This window comes from Anoplopoma fimbria, chromosome 18, assembly GCF_027596085.1.
Source record: "Anoplopoma fimbria isolate UVic2021 breed Golden Eagle Sablefish chromosome 18, Afim_UVic_2022, whole genome shotgun sequence".
NCBI classification, from domain to species: domain Eukaryota; kingdom Metazoa; phylum Chordata; class Actinopteri; order Perciformes; family Anoplopomatidae; genus Anoplopoma; species Anoplopoma fimbria.
This window is the reverse complement of record NC_072466.1, coordinates 17,114,759-17,135,909: the sequence shown is the minus strand read 5'-3', so window position 1 is coordinate 17,135,909 and position 21,151 is coordinate 17,114,759. Positions and strand designations below refer to the sequence as shown.

Genomic DNA, 21,151 nt, shown 5'->3' with positions numbered 1-21,151 from the left:
CAGATCCCCTCTGTCTTCTTAGTGTAAATAGTCAAGGCATTTACACACCGGTTGCGTGACGAATAAAGTCACTTTTATTCTCACTTGCGAATATTAAAGAACTAGGTATTTTATTGTGAAAGGTAAGAACGAAAGAAGTGGATTTGTTCTGCGCTGCCTTTGTCAAGGTTGACAGAAGTAATAAAGTTTGCTCTCTTGGCCCTCCCTGTCGTTTCATCAATATAGGTGAAACTCAACCTGTTCCACACAACGTAATTGGTTAATGCACCCTTAAGTTATTTCTTTCTTTCTCCATTATTTAATTTCATTTGATATCTGTTTGTTTTTTACGAATGTCAGCAGTGGCCGTTCATCTAAGGTTTCTCTATATAAAGCACAGACATGCATCCCAGCTCTGTAACCCTGTAATTACTAATTGTGTGTTGTGTTGATTCACTCGTTAAGGGAACACCAGAGTTCATCAAGGAGACTCCAGACTGCACCTACCTGTTCAGCTGGCCCACCGCTCTGGCCTGCGTCTCAGTCAAAACCACCAGCTGCTCGTACAAGTAACTATCCTCCACTACCTCCCACATGTCATCCTCCTCTATCACTTCATTTCTTACTCTTCCTCTGTTGTTTATACACACTTCTTTACCGTGGAACTCTTGTCCTTTAATGTACTTTAGCTGTCTATGCTCTTATAGCTGTTAGTTAATTGGTGAGGTAGCATTATGCCAAATAGCTCTACTTAAATTAATCAGTTAACGGTACTAGTATTAGGACAAAGGTAGGCCTAAAGGTTATACCATTTGAATTGTAATTATTAATACGTGTGTGCAAAATATAAGTTAGTTATTAGGCAATAACAGGAAAATAATTTATTTGGTATCAGAGCGGATAATTAAACCTAATTTGCTATATGGGCGGTTCATTGAGTGAACTGATGAAATATCTTACTCTTTGTGCATTTCTGAAACATTTTGTTTTAACTTGAGGCCAAATATTTCCCCATTTTTGCATGCATGCATGTTTTTCCTTGAGTGTGAGTGTCGAAGTAAAGTTTTCAAGAATCCATCTTTTAAAGAAAGAAATACAGGAACAAAGATGTTCCAAAATAAATGATTCCTAGATTGGATTTGAGTAGATGTTAGTATTTTTAAGATGTCTTTATCTGCACCAAGCATTTGAGTTACAGTATATCCACTGCTGGAAAATGCTTGCATCTGAGCAGACATCAATGACAGCGTAATGACCAACATTAAAACTGTCCTGAAATCTGTACCGACGTTGGAACACATAAGACACTGAATGTTCACCTTCTGAATGTGTGGTCTGTCCTCAGGGATGATCAGGGACACTCGTACGACCTTTCACCTCTGGCTATGGACTCTCGAAACTGGGAGGTGGAGCACTCTACGGAGGACACGAAGAACCGATTCTACATCAACGTCTGCAGGTCGCTTGTTCAGCAGGGAGGTCAGCATGGATGCTTTTGTTCTTTATTCATTAATACTGTAGCTTCCAGCAGTTTGTTTGTTCAGAAATCAAGTTCCAAGAGAATGTTTTGAGAGTGAATGTCTTCTGATTTGGTCAGAGCTCACCCTGTGCTCACCTTTCAACAGGTACATGGAAGTGTCCCTCCAGTGCAGCGTCCTGTTTGAATGTCGGAGAGGACTATGTGGATTTGGGGCAGGTGGAGTCTGGTCCTACATGGGACAGAAGTGTCCTAAAGCTGCAGTACACCGGCGGCCAGGCGTGTCCCGATGGAAGCCGCAACAGGAGCAGCATCATCCGCTTCAAGTGTGACAAAGACAAAGTGGTGAGCTACAAACAATAGGTACCATTACCTCTCTGTGGGGGTTTTTGTGTAACTGTACACTAAAAAGATAAAGTTATATCCATCACAGTCACAATTAATACAGAGAACAAGACTAATCGGTGTCCAAACACACAGTATTTCTTCATATGGAAAAAACATAATTTAAAACTCTGCTGTAGTTCTTTAATCCGTCATTGATCTTCACAGTTCTTCAGATACTATGAAAACACAAACAGGAAAGTGCAAAAAGTTCCTGGTTTATTTTCAAAATTTAGTTTTATGATAAACCTTTAGCATATTCATTGTTTTTGACTGTTTCTTATGTAAGGAACACCAGGAGAATTTAGTAATGACAGGTATTTAACTAAATGGCTAAATGAGTATGTTCCCATCTCCCAACCAGGACTCCCGGCCTACTCTGATCTCTGCCATTGAGGAATGTGTGTACACCTTCCTCTGGTTAACGGCTGCGGCCTGCCCTCTAAATACGACCCAACATGACAACTGCAGGGTCACCAACCCTGCTACAGGTCAGGCATTCAAAGAAACAAAATAACTCTGAGCACATTGTATATAGACATACCTGTTACTAGTATGTACTTATCGTAATACTGTCTTGTTGAAATGTAAAAATGACATGACAGACTTGCAACCCAGTTTTTTGAAAAACCTTTTAACCCAGTATTTGTGTTTAATGGACTTTAAATGAATGTACCTGTACAAAGGCAATATTTGTATTTCTATAAACTGTGATCCTCCTCTCCCTTAGGTCATTTGTTTGATCTCAGCACCTTGACAAAAGAAGGAGGATACACTGTGTACGATCACGAGGAACACAGGAAGATGTTCCGCATGAACATCTGTGGGAACGTGCTTAACGCTGGATGCAGCTCTGAAACCGGTACGTTCATCCATCCAGTGACTGTGTCCCCAAGTCCACTTACATTTTGTTTTTTAAAGTGAGAAATATCTCTATAAAGGCGTTGTTGCCGGGTGACGACTGACTTGCAAAGACAGAAGACAAATGTCTCTTCAGTCACTCAGAGGCTCAAAGGGCACTTGCTTATGTTATAAGCATCTTCAGTGTGCCCATCCCGAAATTCATTTTCAGATTCACTGGGTTATTTGATGGGGATGCAGATGATTATTAGACTTTGAAGACAGGGCGCTGGATCCTAAATGTGGACTGTATGTAAGGAAAGACTAGGACAGCACACCAGTTTGAACCACTGAGCATCTATTCTGGCAATTCTGGTGGTGTCAGTTATAGGTGGCCTCAACCAGCACAACAAATTAATCCCAACAGGGGGAGCCACAACCTTTCCAGATGATTAAAAATATTTGCAATATATTGATATTAGGTCCTTAATGTGAATGAGACTAAATATGGTAAGATGGCATAGGTGCTGTCTTTTCCTGGTTTTAAAGGCTGTGTTACAGTAAAGTGATGTTATTTTCTGTTCAAGCTGTTCTATTATTTGCCTTTACCAACTTAGTCATTACACCCACATTACTGATAATTCTTTAAATAAATGTTGCGTAAATAGTTTGTAAAAGCAGCAGTAGTCAACCCTACAATATTGTCACAATTTTAATATACGTAGGTATTTGGTTACAAATATTGTGATATTTAGTTTTCTCCACATTCCCCAGCCCAGATATATATATTATTCTTTGAACCCCATAAGCCAGTTTTCCCATTTGGTCTGAACATGAAGAAAATATTTGCCATGGAATGTCTGTACAATCCTTATTCTACCTGTATAAAACTGATAAAAAGCTTGAAGTAGAGGACATAAAAAATTATGCCAAACAAAAAACAGACTCTAACAACAGATGTCGTCAGCCTTTACAGCTCCTGCAAACTGCTCAGTCAGGGTTTGAGAAGTTACAATAAAACAAAACAGAGCTATGTGAAAAAGACACTTTTTTTCCTGTTGTTTATTTCCTCCAAAGCTGTGCAGATTCCAATAAATGGTGATTTTTCTTGGAACAAATCAAATTTCCTAAAAGTAATGGCAAATAAAGAGAGGGATTCATTAAGAACTCATTCACTTCTCTCTTGGTTACTGTTCAGTCTACTCAGACATTTGTGTGGTTTATGTTACACTGAGGACATGCGTCACCGCGGTTTTGCGTCACAGTTGAGCGTTAAAAGAGACCTGAAATTCCAGTGATTCTCAAATTATTGACTGCTTCTTTACCCGGGCTGTAGCAGGTATTGCACATTAAACTGGAAGTCACTGAAGGGAGCACATACCTCGACTAAGGCCCATTACTGAATTTGTAATTAGAATTATGGGAAAAGACCTCCATCAAAATACACGGTTCTAGAAAATATGCGATGCATGTGCCGAATAATTTATTTTTTTATTAAAGTGAGTTCTATAGTTGATGGAAAAATGGCAAAAATGGCAAACATTTGCACATTTTCTGCAAAGCTGAAAAATTATAAAAATATCTGAGATACTCAGCTGAATCTGAATCCAATTACTTGCTCATTAGCTCATGGTCAAACCTGCCACCAAATATCACAGAAATATGTAAACAATAAAAAGAAACACTCAACCTCACTTCATGAATTTAAATGTCTTATTAGATTGAGGAAAGAAGTGCCCATGTTGTGATTTTAAAACAATTCGATCTACTTAAAAGAAATGTAATTGATGCATAGTTTTTATACATTTTTCTGGGTTGCAGTTATTGTAAAATATCTTTTATATGCATATTGTGTTCCAGCTGTGTGTATTAAGGATGCCACGACCGTGGTGAGCGGCGGTCAGGTGAGCAGGAAACTGTCATACAAGGATCAGGTTCTGGAGCTGACATATGAAGGAGGAAGTCCCTGCCCGGCGAACCCCACCCTCAAACACAACACCATCATCCATTTCATCTGCAGGTACGTCCCACTCCTTCCTGTGTCCTTGTTGAATTTTCTCCCTAGTTTTATTCATTACTGATAATTATTAACTGATTTTATTCATGAATCATCAGTTACAGAAACATGAATCCGACGGACAACACAAGACATTCATACATAAAAACTCAAAAGCAAACTGGAAATCCAAAAACATATCATCACAATTTAATAAACATAAAAATAACACCGTCTTTAAAAAAATAAAAACGACCGCTAAAATAACAGCTTCATTGAAAATGTCACTATATATCTGTAACCCTGTTCCATGTTTTGTTTTCTTCGACAACTTCCTGTGCTTATGAAAAGCAACATATATTTTGCATTTGTCTGTTTGAGAATATGGCACTTTAAAGACAATTAAGGTGTACTTCACATTAGTTATTACCTGTTAAGGACCTGTTTGAACGTAATACACTGATGTTAAACTTGTAAGATAATGAAGTTCAGTTTAAATGTATGTTCAAATGTATAATAATCTTTTTTGCACAACAGTGATGTAGCTGTCATGTTAGCACTGAATTATCTATCTATTTTGAATATTTACATTGTGTTTGTACAGGCCACCTAACATGGACTCAGCCCCGCCAGAGCCAGTTCTCATTGACTCGGACGCTGAGACCTGCACACACTTTTTGTCTTTCCACACACCTTTAGTCTGCGAACAGCCAGTAAGTACGTTTTGTCATTTGTCAGCGTGATAAGTCGGATGAACACTGTGCCTCTGAGTATGCTCGGCCTGTTTCATAAAGTAACTCAAATTTAAATGTTGGGAAACTTTTTGCCATTTAGGTTGTCTCATCCAACGCAGTAGAGAAATAACTGAAAAGGAATGTGCTTTTATTGATAATCCAAATCAAATGTATGTGAAGTTATGAATTACTTAAGACCTGATCCCAACATGGGTTTGTATGTGTTTGCTGTGATAAAAAATCACTAGATAACAGGCTGTGTATGACATTAGAACAGGTAAAAAAAAAAAAGAAAACTTTACCAGGATAATCGTTTTAAGTTCCTAAAGGTATTTTTTTCCAGAAAAACACAACATTAATGTTGCATAACTTGCTAACACAATATATGTACCTTTTTGCTTCAAGTGCATGGATAAATTAAAATTCCTCTGGAAGAAAACCTGAAGGCGTTTGTTACTATTTATAACATGGGGTAGTGCTGCACTTCAGCATCTTTTTCGGTCTAGGGGAGTATTAAAACAACAAACACTTTGAAATGAAAATGTTCCTGCTCTCGCAGATGAAAGAAGAGGTAACTTAGAAAGACTCCTCTTTTCACATATTCTTAAGACATACAAAAGAGATTATTTAGTTTAATTATTATAATTATTTATTATAATGAACAATTTTGATCAGATTTAGAATAGAGATTACCTGATTTTTTTCTTTTTTTTTCACTTCCGTAATTTCTCGCAACAGCAAATCATTAAAAAAAATAAAGTGGAGCATTCCTTTGTAAATTAGCACTGCATTGGCCATTTCACACAGCAAATTGAATTTCAGTTTAGTGTAGGCTGCAGGTGGACTACAATCAGCTTCTCAAGGATTATCAAAGGAGACAGGAATGCAGCATTGAATTATGAGATTTTGTGGGAACTTGTTCCAGAATTATTCTCAGAATTTAGAGGATCAAAAGAAGAAAACATTGAAAGAAAACTTTCAACAACCATTGTATAGAATAGAATGATTGAATTCCTTTGCTTTGAGTTTGGCTTTCTGAGGCCCAAAAAACTACTTCTGTGACACTACAAGGATGTACCACTGACATTTATTTGCTTTCTTTTTATTTAAATTTCAGGTAAAGTGTTCAGTCCAGAACGGCTCCGCTCTTATAGACCTGACTCCTCTCATCCACATCAGTGGATACTACACAGCAACAGGTCAGAGGGCCAAGGTGTCATCATGTCATACATATGCTGAGTTTTTTGCATGAATCGATGGAGCTCTGAATCTATTCTCAAAATAACAGAGATCAAATGTTTTCATTCATGTGCATCATTTAGGGGGAATCCGTTTATACAAACATTTCCACATTTCTGTTTCATTCCTCTTTATTGTGTCCTTTCAGACGAGGCAGTGGACCAAAGTGACGGATCTCCAGACTTCTACATCAACATCTGCCAGCCTCTAAACCCCGTCCCCGGGGTCACCTGCCCCCCTGGAGCCGCCGTCTGTATAGACCCTGACAATGGACCGCCTGTGGTGAGACACTGGCAAACACAACCACAGACACATACATTCTCCTTCACACTTTCTTCTTTCATACCAGGTAGATAAAGGACCACTAACCTTGACCTCACTTTTAATTGGTTTGATGCCTTTATAACGGAAAACCAGAACACTTGCGACAAGTAAAACATCTTGATGACAACAGACAGAAACATTATAAATACTGATTTTCAGTTCCAGCTATTTATTACCAATGCCTATTACAAGCTGCGTTATGTACCCAAAAGGAATATTGTGTATATATGTTTGGTGGTTCGGAATGCACCATGGTCTCTTTTTGTGCCACATGACATTAAAAAAAAATACATTTGTTGTGAAAACAAAATCCTAAGGAAACACTTTTTTTTTTTTTACACTTTGGAAAAATGCATGTTTAGGCGACTGCATATTAAGGCCATGGTCTATAAAAATGAGCGGGATAATATTCAGAGAAAATTCTTGTAATTTTCTAAGTTTAACATTTTCGAGTAAAAACAACAACACATAAAAATTATGGGGGGTTTGTAGGGAACAACATTGCCTCTATTTGGATCAACCTCATCACTCCACAGATACAACCACTTGCCATGTATTATGCCTGAGAAAACATTGACATTACTGATAGCATAAATATTTGTGTCGTAGGCTGGACAAATCTGCTGATTATGTACACATTTTATGTTATTGAATTTTACATTTTGATTACAAAGTAGAGCAGTCAAACTTAATGGAAATCGCTACACAAGTGTAACAATATATCAGAAATAAAAAATATAATAATAACAATGATAATAGAGGTTTCAAATCTCAGTCTTGCCTCTGTTCCAGGTTGGGGAAACATCATTACTAAAGTGCTAAACAAGCAATAAGGAAACACAACTGGGTTTAAAATGCTGTGTTATTTAGTTTCTCTCTCTTCTGTTTGTTTTTTTTGTATGATGATGATCCTTATTGTCCTGTCTTTGTTTCTCTTCTCGTCACTTTCAATAACGTTGCCTCCACCTTTCTCTCTTTCTGTCTCTTGAAGGACATTGGGCGCACAACCAGCGGTCCTGAGATCAACAGTGCAACAGGGGAAGTGTCCATCACTTACAGCAGCTCCACCAAATGTGCGGCTGATCCTGCACAGAACTACACTTCGACCATCATCTTTACCTGCCAGAGAGGCCTGGAGCTGGTCAGTCAGCACTTAAATTTCTTTTTATGATAAGAATACTTACACATACACTGTTTACTTTACTTCTCTGAGGATTTTTAAGAAAGCAGTGACCGCTTATATCTTCATCCAGGGCTCTCCACAAATGCTGAGGCTGCAGGGATGTGTCTATTTGTTTGAGTGGGCGACACCTATAGTCTGTTCAGATGCCACCCACACCAACACCAGCGGTTGCCAGCTCACCGACTCCCAGCTCCAGTTCACCTTTGAACTGTCCGCCCTCTCTGGTGAAGTCCAGGTGAGCTCCATAAGCTTGTTATCTGTCCCCCAAGATCACATTTGACAAGGGGTTCTCATGAATATTCCCTTCATCTTGTTAAATAAATTTTTGTTTTATATTTTAGTATGATATTTTTATGTGAAGATAAAGTCAGAATATCAAATCTATGTTTCTAAAGTAGCCCAAAAGAGACAAAACAAACACTGGCTCCAGCGAGAGCCTTTCATGTTTTCAGTTGGTTGTAATCTGGAACCAGACCGCTATATGCCACCAAATCCTACATAACTGTCCTTTTTAAAATACTGTAGTGAAGCTTAGTCTCTCTATGCCAGGTACCAGCAAACTCCAGCATCTACCACATCAACGTCTGCGGCTCAGTGGCCGAGCCGGCCTGCAAGAACAGCACGGTTTGCCGGGTGTCTGGTTCGGGTTCAGACAAGTCAGCCTCATCATTTGGCATCAGTAAGGCCATGACGATGGACTTCAAACATGACGAGGAGGCTGTACTGATGCAGTATGGTGGGGGAGATCCCTGCCCACCAGGTAGGTCTGCTATACTCACCTTGTCCATGACCCCCTCTCAAAGGATCTATCTTTAAAAACATAAAATCAATATCTGATTCTTCATTTGTAAAATGACAAAAATAACATAATCTGCTGAGATTGGTAGTTTAGTATAGACAAGATCTTTTACTCACACTGTTCTCAAGACTCCCAGGAGCAAAATGGAGCATAATAATTCTAAATCAGAATTTTTGGGAAGCAATTGAACAAAATAGTTAATATGTTTTGTTTTGGTTTTAGTGACAAATGAGGGCGAAGTGTGTGTGTTCCCCTTCACTCTCATGAAGAAGTCGTACACAGCGTGCACCAAAGATGAAAGGACAGATGGCAGGATGTGGTGTGCCACCACTTCCAACTATGACAGGGACAAGAAGTGGGGATTCTGCAATGCAGGTGACAGCTCTTTGACAGTGGAGAGGAAGCACATGAAAACACAGAGAGGAGATGTGACGAACATAAAGCCGTCTATGTGAACTCCCATTATTACTCCAACTTTTACTCTTGCCTTGAACAGTTGAGTTTGGAAGTTAAGGACTCCAAATTTAGAGCAGGAAAAGTTTGAAAAGAGACAACATTATATGAACATAAATGACTAATCTTTCTCACCGTTTCAAGTAAACCTTCCAAAATGCTTTCTTGTGATGCATTTCCATTACTTCCTTTTCTCTCTTGTCCAGCCTCCGGTAAGCGTCAGTCCTCCATATTGTTTACCTGCGACCAGTCTGCAGGCCGCGGCTCTCCTCAGCTGCTCTCAGAGACGGCAGGTTGTTCAGCCACTTTCCAGTGGCGCACCAGCGCTGTTTGTCCACCAATGAAGATGGAGTGTAAGCTGGTCAGCCAGCATCAGACGTACGACCTCCGAACCCTGTCCTCCCTCACTGAGCCGTGGAAGTTTAGCCACCGAGGGGATTCGTAAGTCTGACTTTGCTCACAACTACTCATTATAATGCATAAGTTAATTTTTCTTTTTCCTCTGTTTGCTAAAAGAAGTCAGATTCTTTGAGAAAATGACTACTTCTCACTTGATTTATTACCTCAGTAAACATTGTAAACATGAGTTTATGGTCTAAATCACTACTTTCAAGTATTTTTTTAATACAGCATGATATACATTTAGTAAATTTTGGTCCCATTTATAGTTAAAAAGACAAAGCAGGGTATGCTTTAAGGAGTTCCTGCCTTGTGATTGACAGGTCGCTACCATGGAGTTGTTGTGTTTTGGTCTTAAAACTTTAACCCTTTCACAGTGTTTTTTCAGTTCTTGAAAGTTAATTGTTACTGTTATTGTAATTTTGGTTGCCTAAAAAGGTAGCAAGTAGCTCCGACCTCTCGTCATTTTTGGTCGCAAAAGACCAAGATAGCGGCAGACAAATTGCCTTCAAAGCCGTAGTCCACAAACCAGTGGGGGATTTTGCGCTGACTACGGCTATTACTGATATACATTATGTGATTCAGACAGATGGAGTCGATGGCGATGAATAAATTAAATTAAATGTCTTTTATTGTTTGGGGCTTTCCTTTCTATTTTTAAGTGTTTGTGCAAATTCATGATGGTGCCATTTTTAAAATACAACAAACTGTTTTTACATGCCAAGTACAAGTACATCCAATGTGTACATGCCGGCTACTGTGTCACTGTACCAGATGATGTAAAGATCACAAAAATCCAAATGGCAATAAAAACAAATCGAAGTCAACTTGAAATTTAATAAATACAGCTGTTCATGAACACAAAGTGCCATGTTGCTCAATCTGAGCTTGGTCTTCATGAAGATTCTGGCTGTTATTATATTTGGCATTACTGCTCCACCTTTACTTGCAGAACTAAGGCAACTTTTTAGTTTTTCGCCTAGATCTAAAATACTGGATAAAATAAATAAATACAACAAATATTTTTGCATCAATAACGTTCCCTGCTTCACAATAGATGCATTAAAAAGAAGAAAGATGCATATGATTTAAAAAAAATTGTGAACAAATATGCAAGGCCTAAATCACTTGGGCCTTTGTTTCTTGAGGCTTGACTTCATTTAAATATGACTCTCTTTCCTGTTTTCATGTCATTAGGTACTTCATTAACCTGTGTCAGGGTATCCACGGTGGATTGCCCGGTTGTCCAGAGGGAGCAACCGTGTGCCGGCGCACAGCAGCAGGAGTGACCCAAACCCTGGGTCGAGTTTATACCCAGAAAATGAGCAACACTGGTGGGTCATCAAGTCATGTACATTTCTGTATCTTAAAATATCTTAGGATAAACATTTGTATGCAGTTTACCATTTTTGCTAGTAGAATTAAACACAAGCTATTGGCAAAGCTTTAAATATTGTATTGCTGTTGTTCTACAACTCAAGACTGACTTTAAACGAAACAGAAATCAGTGCAGGCTTTGAGGTAAACAGAGTGACTCTCACAGCTGTGATTTGACTCATTGTGCATTAGAAAAGTTCATGTTTACAGTTCTCAAACTACTTTTGCAGATGGAAAGATTACTGTCAGTTACTCAGCGGGAGGAGATGTCTGTGGTAATGGCGTGCAAGCCAAGACTGTGATCCAGCTGAGCTGCGGCTCCACTGTTGGACATCCGGCACTCATCAGGTAACACACAACCCCAAAGAAATCAGTTGGTTATTGAAAAACGTTCCCCTTTTTTATTAGTTTTAAATTTGTTTGCTCCACAAGCAAGACATTAGATTTGTAGGGAAAAAAACTCTGAGCTCTTATTTAATTAAATTGAATTATAAACTATATGAAATAAGGGCATTAAGGGCATGGGGAGAGAAATAAATGAAGCAAAGCAGAATAGAATGATTGTTTTAAATCTGGGTCATTTGCTCACATCATGGACAATAAATACCCTAAAGTAGCATTTTTAGATGCAGCATCCTTTAAAAGCTTAAAAATTCCAATTAACTAAGTAGTTGGCTGGTAAAGTGCGTACACACTGGAACTGGAATCAGAATTGATTAATTCATTAGATCAACCTACCTTGGAATATTTATAGGAGACTTGGTTTCCTCTCCTGCAGCAGCCAGCAACCTGGTTTATTGCAATGGACAATAAACCACATTCTACAACTCATTTACTCTTTGCTTTAGATATTTCTAACTGCCAGTTAGTGACAGAACAGAGAGTTTATCTTTAACATTGCATTTTCTCCTATTAAAGCACCATTTAGGCACACTACCAAGCATTTCTTAGCAGACTTGTCATTCACAGTCATGAGAGAGTTTTGTCGTCTGCAATCAATATAAAGTCTTTATACTGAAGAGGTGTTAAATTATCTTTCTTCAGCTCTATTTCTTTTTGTTATTTTTTTTTTTTTATCAGTACCCCCATGTTTAGATTAATACAAAAGCAGTTTCTATAAAATATCTATTTTTAAAAGTTGATGTTCTTAACCAATCACAATGTATCTTGCTTTGACTCCTTCCTAAATGTTGAATTTGCACATCTTTTATATATAATCTGACAGTTTCAAAGCATTTATTAGTTTTGTTCTTAGTTTTTGGTTTCAAATTAATTCCGCTTGTTCAGTAGGTCCTTGAAGTCCTAAATGTTGCTAAGAGTCACTCCTCTCTATCTGTTTCTGTGTGAACAGCGTTGATGATGCGTCATGTGAGTTTGTGATTGGCTGGGAGACTCGGTCGGCGTGTGCTGTGAAGCAGCGTGAGGTGACGATGGTGAATGGGACGATACAGGTTCCCGACACCGGAGCCAGCATCAGTCTGGGAACGCTTTACTTCAGGTAACACAAGCACACATTCCTCCTGTCCGCCTCTGTCTTTTTTTCTGCTCCAATTATCTCACTTTGTGGCATAAATGAGATGGAGAACACTTTATTTTCTACTTGTGTTGGTCTGTTCAGCCTTTTTTTTTTTTACCCTCCTCCTCCCAGCCACCATCAGGCGACTGGAGACATCCGTCCCAACGGTGACCGCTACATCTACCACATCCAGTTGTCTGGCATCACCAACAACTCCCTGCCCACCTGTCTCGGTGCCAACATCTGCCAGGTCAAACTCAACGCGCTCTACAGACGCAGGATTGGCTCTTCCAGCAAGGCCAAGTACTACATTAAAGGTAAATCTTGCAAGGTTTAGTGAAATCAGCGATTAGTGGTGTGAAAAATTATTCTATATCTCCCCTGTATTTACTTAGAAATAAAGTGGTTGAATCACGGCTAAAGATGGATTGCAGTGTTGTTTGGTTTGTCAACACTTTGTTCCAAATCTCCACAACTAATGGATGGGTTGCCATGGAATTTGCCACAACAGGGTTTCTTGAAGATAAATCAAACTAAATGTGTCTGACTGTCCATTTTCTTGATAACTGTTCATTCGACCGACTTCACACTTGGCTGGTGTTACTGAGGACCCAAGGAGGTGCAATGTCAATGTCTTAGGTCTTAGGGACATATTATTAGTAGTGCTTATTAACAAACTTTGGTTTATTGAGAGGGGAGATTGTGAGACCCTGCAGCAGTAAAAAAAAAAAAAAAAAAAAAAAGGTTTACGAAGAAGAATCTGGTGCTCTGAAACACTGCCACATTCATTCACAGGCACCTCCAAAATCAACACAAAATGAAAAGTCCTGTATAAACAAACAAATCACATCCCAATCGCTGTAAGCAGTACAGCTGTGCACAGCCTGCTGGTAGAGGCTCCGCCTCCTCTTAACTACAGCTTAAATATGCTGAATGTAGTACTGAGAGGTTTACAAGAGGGTGCTCCACTTACATAACACAAAAAAGTCTGGCATTGACTCGTAAACCTCTCAGTTTACTCTATCAGTTTGAGCTTTTTGTATACTTCCAGCACCTTATTTAAAGAGGCCCTATTATGCTTTTCCACTTTTTCCCTCTTCTTTAGTGTGTTATATATATTTTTGTACATGTAAAAGGTCCGTACCGTATAAAACCTGAAGTTCACGCCTAAAAGGAGTTACCCTCCCCCTTCAGAATCACTACTCCTGAGCTGCCTGAAACGGCTCGATTGAATTCTCTCCTTCACTTCCGTAACTTTATGATGTCATAATGTTACAGAAGTGACGTAAAACTCTTCGGCTAGTTTGGCCCTCAAACAACAAAGAGAGAGATGGAGTTGATGCTCCGGAGGAAGAGTTTTTTGAAATGTGAAACGTTGACTAATCACAACAGAGCGGGCTAGCTGACCAATCAGAGCAGACTTTGCTTTCTGGAGGGATGAGCAAGCGCTACAACAGAGCATTTCAGAGAGAGGGTGAGAAGAGGTGCTGCAGGACAGCCAAGATGAGAAAAACAAGGCAAATTATGAGCATTAACACATGTAAACATGTTGTAACTGTAACTTGAGATAAAAATATGAACCCAGAAAATGGCATAATAGGGTCTGTTTAAGATAAAGAGGTGGTTATCCCGCAATTAACTAACAGTGGTCATGTCATTTAAACCTGTTGATTCTATCTAATACATGAACATCACAATTCCACTCATCCATGTCCAAAACGTCACTGCTTTCCCATCAGGAGGAAACCTGGATGTGATGGTGCCCTCTGAGTCAGCATGTGGCCGGGAGAAGACCAAAACGGTGTCGTCCACCATCATGTTCCACTGTAACCCCTCGGCAGGCGTCGGCATCCCCGAGTTTATGCTGGAGACCGATGAATGCCAGTATCTGTTTGTGTGGCACACGGACGCTGTGTGTGGTCTGACGTGAGCAAACGTTTTTTAAACTGGAAAATAGACAGGAAAAGTAGATTTAGGAAATGACAAATATGTATAAATCTTCCTTCTGGATTTCTTTGCAGAGCTGTTGACACAGGGTCCTATGATGACAGGGACAGCGTGGCTCCTGCTCTCTCCAGGCGGAGCCAGGCGGTGGGAGTGATGCTGAGTCTCCTGCTGGTGGTTCTGTCTGTCTGTCTGCTTGGGCTTTTGCTCCACAAGAAAGAGAGGAGGTGAGACCACCAGTGTCCAACAAAAGCAGGGAAGCTAAAAGATTTAGAGAACATTTTTGTAATTTTTTATAAATGCTTGTTTTCAACAGAGAGCTGGTGATCCAGAAGGTTGCTGGCTGCTGCAGGAGAGGAAACCAAGTCTCCTATAAATATTCCAAGGTAGGTTGATCTAATGAATTAATCAATTCTGATTCCAGTTCCAGTGTGTACGCACTTTACCAGCCAACTACTTAGTTAATTGGAATTTTTAAGCTTTTAAAGGATGCTGCATCTAAAAATGCTACTCTAGGGTATGCAAGTTAACCGGCAGAGTTTAGTCCATGTTGGCAGCAATGTGCAGGAGAATGCTTTTGAGCATCGGGTTTTCGCAGTCTCTCACTGGAAACAGTAAAACATTTTAATTACAAAATGCTCCAATTCATTGACCTGCCTTTCAAAATTTGAAACAACAAAACACCACAATACCGGCTTCCGTCTGGTCCGAGCTTTTTAAAAGGTGTGCAGTGTGCAGTTTTCCTTTGATAAGCGTTCAAATTCCTGATCTACTTTGACATCAACACTGACTCACAAAACAAAGAAAATATGATAAAAATAATAATAATTATAAAACCCTAAGGAATGGAGTTTTATTGTTGTTTTTTGGGTCATCAACCTTGCATTTACTGGTGTATTGTCCAAAAAATAGACGAAGCCTAAATAAATGCTGCAAGTCACAGTTCTACCCATGAGATGCACATAGATAATTATGAGAGTGTATCTGTTCTAACTTCTAAATCCTTAGGTCAACATGGACGAAGAAGGGGGTGAAGAGGAGATGGAGTGGCTGATGGAGGAGCTCGAAGCACCCCCCACGTCCTCCTCCTCGTCCTCCCGCCGAGGGAAGAGTAACCACGGCAACGGTCACATCAAGACCAAGCCAGTGAACACGGACGGCCTGCGCTCCTTCTCGTTGGATGAACATGACGACGACGACGACAGCGAGGACGAGGTGCTGAGCGTCCCGGGGGTGCGAGTGGTCAAATCCTCCGGAATCTCCAGGCACTCTGTGGCTCACCGCAGCCCCTTCCTCCAGGTGAGTATCCTACCAACATCTGTCCAGGTGTTTATTCCAACATGACGCTCAAAACCTCACAGAAGTCAATCGTTTCAGGAGGAGAGTGACGAGGACCTGGTGGGCCTCCTGGACGAGTCGGACAGGAAGAGGAAGAGCAGCAAACCTCGTTCCTCAGGCCTTACTAACGGTAACAACACGGCGGCCAATAGGAAACGGGACGAGGATGACAGTGACGAGGACCTCCTCAGGGTGTGATGTCACTTCCTCCTTCCCGTTCCCCTACCACAACCAGTCTGAACTCTTCTTTCTCAGTGAATGTCTCCATAACAGCAACAACAACAGAAACCAACAACATATTGAAAGCAGAAACCTTTCCACTCTTTTGGGATCCTTTCTTTTTTTTTTGTTGGGCTGCACCTTTACTTTGCCTCAGACTCTATCCAGTCCACCGTCTACAGACTGTCGATGTTAGCACATGGTTTCTTATTTATTGATAGCTGATTATTTAAAGTGTTCTGCAGGCAGTTTTTTGACCTGCACCCTATTTTGTCATAATTCTGAAATGAATTAATGAGATACTTCACTATAGTTACTTCAGTCTTGCAACATTTATCTAATACAGACTCTAAAAATCAACCCCAGAGACATAAAAGGCATCTTCTTTAACATGTTGACTCTGCAATGTCAGTGAAATGATGTGAATTAAACTTTTTTGGTTTTGAAATTAAGTTGTGCCATTTCTTTAGCACTTTATCGCGGCATTTGATTAAGTTTATGAAGTATAATACCATGTCTCATTACAACAAATGCTTTGGCCACCTTTTGGAGTTGATTTTTAATGTAAGGCTTGTATTTGATAACTGTGGGTAGATGTACAGTGAAGTAGCTCAATAGTGAAACAATTTAGCAGATTTTTTGAGGAAAACAACGGCTATCAAAGAAAAAACAAAAAGCAGGGGGAAACTGGTTTTGTTCCCTGGACGGGAGCGCTGAAGGTGTCGGCTTGTGTTGTTTCTAAAGGGAATGAAGACACCCGTTTGTCTTTTCTTGCTGTTTACAGTTGCTATAATAGCAGATGTCTTCTCTTTCTTTCCACTCGAAAAGAAAGCGCGATGCCTTCCTGATGATGAACTTACTTTGCTTTTTCATCGATGAATCATGTCCGGCGACAGATTGATTTTTTGTTTTTGTCTTGTTTGGGTCAGAGACATTGTACATAGAAAATAATGTTCTATAATATGGACGTTTTGTTTTTGTCTGTTCGTTGTATTCACTGGTGAATTGCTCACATATTTGTTTTTATGATTATTTAAATGCTTGTCTGAGCTGATCATCTGTATGAATCTCTGTTCTGTTTCGGAAAAAAATAGATGGCCTTAAGTGTGAATGGACGGTCTACGAGGACGGAGGTTGAAAGTGAAACTTGAGATGTTAGTTTAGGTTTGTGTTGGTTTTTGAAGTCCCCCCTGCCCCCCTCCCGCCAAAGCCATATTTCTACAGCCACCGCTGGCACTAATGTGTTGACATTGGGGGAAAAAATGTCCACGCTTGCACGCTCTCGTACATTAAAGGCTAAGTTTTGTTATTCGGGTTTGTGATCGTGGATGTTGCTGCAGCAAAAGTGAAGTTTAACCGGTAAAGCAAAGTTTTTCTAGTACTGAAATCCGCCCTTTTTAGCCAAATGCATGTGATGATGCGACAAAAGAAAGATGTGAAGCATTTAAGTATCAAGAATGCAGGTATTATTTACGTTTAACGTATTTTCTGCTAATGATGAGATCTAGGGCCCGAGGTATTTTGGTAAAGTAAATCAAACTGGCAGCAGTGTTCCAACATAAGAGAGATATGAGTAAGCCTACACAGTATAAACAGAGTATTTGTATGCCGTCCCATTTGCAGATTCTTTTCTTTGGTCCCAAAGTCAAATCCAATCAAACTCTTGTTCCTGCGACTAAACATGAAAGATTTGTCTCTGCTCCGTGTGGTGATTATCATTCTCTGCTGTGTTTATCAGTTAACTAAATAATAACTCTTTTCTAAGGCTGCACTACCTATTATTTTCATTATTGATTATAAACGTCAGAAAAATTCAGAAAAGTGCCCATCACAAGTCATAATAGTCCCAGGTGATGTCTTCAAATGTGTTCTGTCTGAACATCAGTCTAAAACCCAAAGATGTAGAGAAAAACAACCAACATAACATAGGATTTTTGACATTTGATAAATAACTTCAGCCTTAGTGTTTTCACATTTCAATCAGTAAAAGTTCAATCTTGACCTTGGAAATAGTGTTTTAACCCCCCAAAAGACTAACTCAAGGTCCACTTACTTGCTTTTTTTTTTTTAACGATTTTATCCTCTACGCACAGCAGATTTGGCATTTCCTTAGTTGTCAACTAGAAAGTCCATTTGACTGCTAGATGTGACTGAAAGCTCCGGAAAAGGTAGTAAGTTGGCCTTGAGTTAAGTTTCCTTTGTTAAAGTTTAGCTAACAGATATCATTCAAACTGAAAATCTATTAGTAGTCTATTATCTATATTATAAGTCAGATAGTCATCTAAATCGATTGTTGTCAATATTATTTAGTTTCAGCTTCTCAAATGTGATTTACTCTGTTTTATATCTTTGTAAAATAAACATGTTTGGTTTAGGTTGGTCAAAACAAGAAATTTGAAAGTATCACCTTGGTTTCAGGGACATTTCTCACAATATTTAACCTTTCTCGACACTTAATTAATCATTCAACGAAGTGATCAATAGATTCATTTCTAATGAAAATAATAATTTGTTGCAGACCATCCAGCTGCCTTCATAAGTATTTATGTAATGTACATTTTTGAGAAATTTACAGGTGTTTTATTCCCACTTGGCCAAATTAACTGAATGAACCAACGGACTGCTCCACAGATTGATTTATCGACTCCAAACTTACTTCCAGTGAATGTACAACCTTGGGAGAGCACTTCGTGATTTATTGACAGTTTTTGTAATGATTTGCAATCTCAAACACATTGTACTGACACTATGACTATGTATTACCTTATGTACATTAATTACATTGTGGACAGTACGAAGGGGATAAAGTAAGTAAATTCACTTTGGGGTTTTCTCAGTATTCAATCCACAGAAACTAAAGTTATTAACCATCATGTGATGCTCAAATCTAGTATCAATCAATAAAAGAACCATTCAGGGTATTTGTAAAGCTTTGTAAACTAAATTTGGTAAAAAAAAGTATTTGTAGGATGCCAAACATGGAAAAAAAACTTTAAATTAGAAACATCAGTATTTTATATGGATGAGTTCTGGATGTGCCATTATGGTTAAAAAAGGGAGAAAATCATTATGTTCCTGCCCCTATTGCTGTGGTTCTATTACTATATTCAGTAATTAGTTTTCTTTTATTTATTATCTCTGAGATTAAATACTGAAATAAATTTTTTCACAAGCAATCTTCAAGTAAAATTATCTCTAGAAAGGTCGAGAAGTAGTGAAGCTTTGTTCACACCTTGCCCCAAAATTCCCCTTATGTAATCAGTTCATTTGTGAAGGTATTTGTAGAATAACCATGGAATTAACATACTGTTCAGAAATTATGAATATGTTTTACTCAAAGTGAAATCCAGAATTTAGAGCATAAATAAACATTTCCCCAAAAAACTAATAAATTACAGATGAAATGTCAAGAATCCATATTTATTATTAAAGTATCATTCAAAGTCCAGCAAGAGTTGAAATGAAATCGAGCTCGTCGTTGGCTGGCCTGACGGACTTTTATGAAATTTACTTTTAAACCTCAGTTGTTGAAAGCTGAAAGCTTTTCACTTCCTGACCCTGTTGGAAGGAGGTTTGAACTACATCTGCCTGTGTTTGTCACTTTGTAATCGACTCATCTCTCCCGAGGAGACGTCGTAGCACTCCTCATTACAGAGAAGCAGATGGCTCTGTTTAGTATGTGAAGTCTTTGTTTCCATCGTTGCATTGAGTCTCTTTCTGCTGTATTTAGCAACCAAAGCTAGTGTCTGCATGGTGCTGTCCTGAACCTTCTCGTCCCTATGAAGATATGAATGGACATTCTTGTGCTTTTGTTGTCTGCACTCGAGCAGAGAACTGCTTTCGCTTACGTGAAATTAATTCAATGTCTGCGATCGAGATCAAGAGTCGAATTCAAACGCAGACAAGCGTGGTCAGGCTAAAAAAAAAAGCACAATACATTTTTTGTGATGATTCGGTACTGTGGGAGATCATTATTACGTTTTAGTTGGTGTAAGTTATGTTGTCTGATATCTTTTTTTTTTTCCAGCTCTTTGCCTGTTTTCTTATTTAAAAACAACATTGATGTAAAAATAAAATATTGCATTATTTGAATAAATAAGATCCGCTGTTTATCACTGCTGTGGTTTGATGACATAATCTCCGACTAATAATAGGACCCAGTGAAGCCTGCTTCAGAGAATTTGAGACTTGACTTGAACTTGTTTAGAAGGATTTGACACTTTTACTTGTTTTGAATCACTTGAGACTAACTTGGACTTGTCTGAAATTACTTGAGAATTTACCTGGACATCTGGGAGAACTTCAGATTTGACTTGCACTCATCCTGCTGGATTTAAGACCTGACCTACATCGTCTCAAGTGACTTTAGACTAGACTTTGACCTTTCCCGAACGACCCCTTAACTTGACCTGGTCTCCACTTGATGGACTTGGACTTGACTTGGAGGACTCGTGGCTTGTCTTGGACAAGTCTTGGAAGACTTGAGACAGCAGTAGGACTGGTCCCTATGGCTTGACTTGGACTTATTTGAGTCACTACACACGTTTATCTGTTTCCAAGGAGCCCAGACTTGAATTGGACTCATCCCAAAGAACTTTAGACTTGCGCCCTCTTTCAAAGAACTCTAGACTTGTATTGTACAAGTCTTGGAACATCTGGGAGGACTGAGATTTTACTTGCAATCATCCTGACTCAACTTTGATCTGGTTCGAAGAACTTGCCTTGGACTCATCCAGGTGGACTTGAGATTTGGAGGTTTGGACTGGACCTAATGCCTCTTGATTTGGACTAGTTTTAATGTCTTGAGACATGACTTATAGCTGTTCCCAAGGACCCAAGACTTGTATTGGACTTGTCCCAAAGAACTTTGCAGGACTCAAGTGTAGCGTTGTTGCTGGTAGCAGATTTAATAAATAATAACTTATAAATATCAAGATATATATCAAGGGT

At 39.1% G+C, this 21,151-nt stretch overlaps 1 protein-coding gene across 1 annotated transcript in view; it reads left to right on the top strand.

Moving 5' to 3' along the window:
* The window catches only part of igf2r (insulin-like growth factor 2 receptor), a 47,181-nt gene extending 26,876 nt beyond the window's left edge, over positions 1–20,305 (top strand). The window contains exons 29-51 of the mRNA XM_054618023.1: positions 445–548; positions 1,325–1,458; positions 1,605–1,801; positions 2,205–2,331; positions 2,571–2,702; positions 4,541–4,700; positions 5,281–5,389; positions 6,528–6,609; positions 6,798–6,931; positions 7,965–8,114; positions 8,227–8,391; positions 8,706–8,916; positions 9,178–9,330; positions 9,615–9,849; positions 11,005–11,141; positions 11,415–11,532; positions 12,536–12,682; positions 12,833–13,017; positions 14,440–14,626; positions 14,722–14,871; positions 14,961–15,030; positions 15,653–15,943; positions 16,022–20,305. Coding sequence (XP_054473998.1) covers positions 445–548; positions 1,325–1,458; positions 1,605–1,801; positions 2,205–2,331; positions 2,571–2,702; positions 4,541–4,700; positions 5,281–5,389; positions 6,528–6,609; positions 6,798–6,931; positions 7,965–8,114; positions 8,227–8,391; positions 8,706–8,916; positions 9,178–9,330; positions 9,615–9,849; positions 11,005–11,141; positions 11,415–11,532; positions 12,536–12,682; positions 12,833–13,017; positions 14,440–14,626; positions 14,722–14,871; positions 14,961–15,030; positions 15,653–15,943; positions 16,022–16,180 — 3,537 coding nt within the window. The 3' untranslated portion in view covers positions 16,181–20,305. The remainder of the gene's footprint in view (positions 1–444; positions 549–1,324; positions 1,459–1,604; positions 1,802–2,204; positions 2,332–2,570; positions 2,703–4,540; positions 4,701–5,280; positions 5,390–6,527; positions 6,610–6,797; positions 6,932–7,964; positions 8,115–8,226; positions 8,392–8,705; positions 8,917–9,177; positions 9,331–9,614; positions 9,850–11,004; positions 11,142–11,414; positions 11,533–12,535; positions 12,683–12,832; positions 13,018–14,439; positions 14,627–14,721; positions 14,872–14,960; positions 15,031–15,652; positions 15,944–16,021) is intronic.
* Positions 20,306–21,151: the final 846 nt, after the last annotated feature.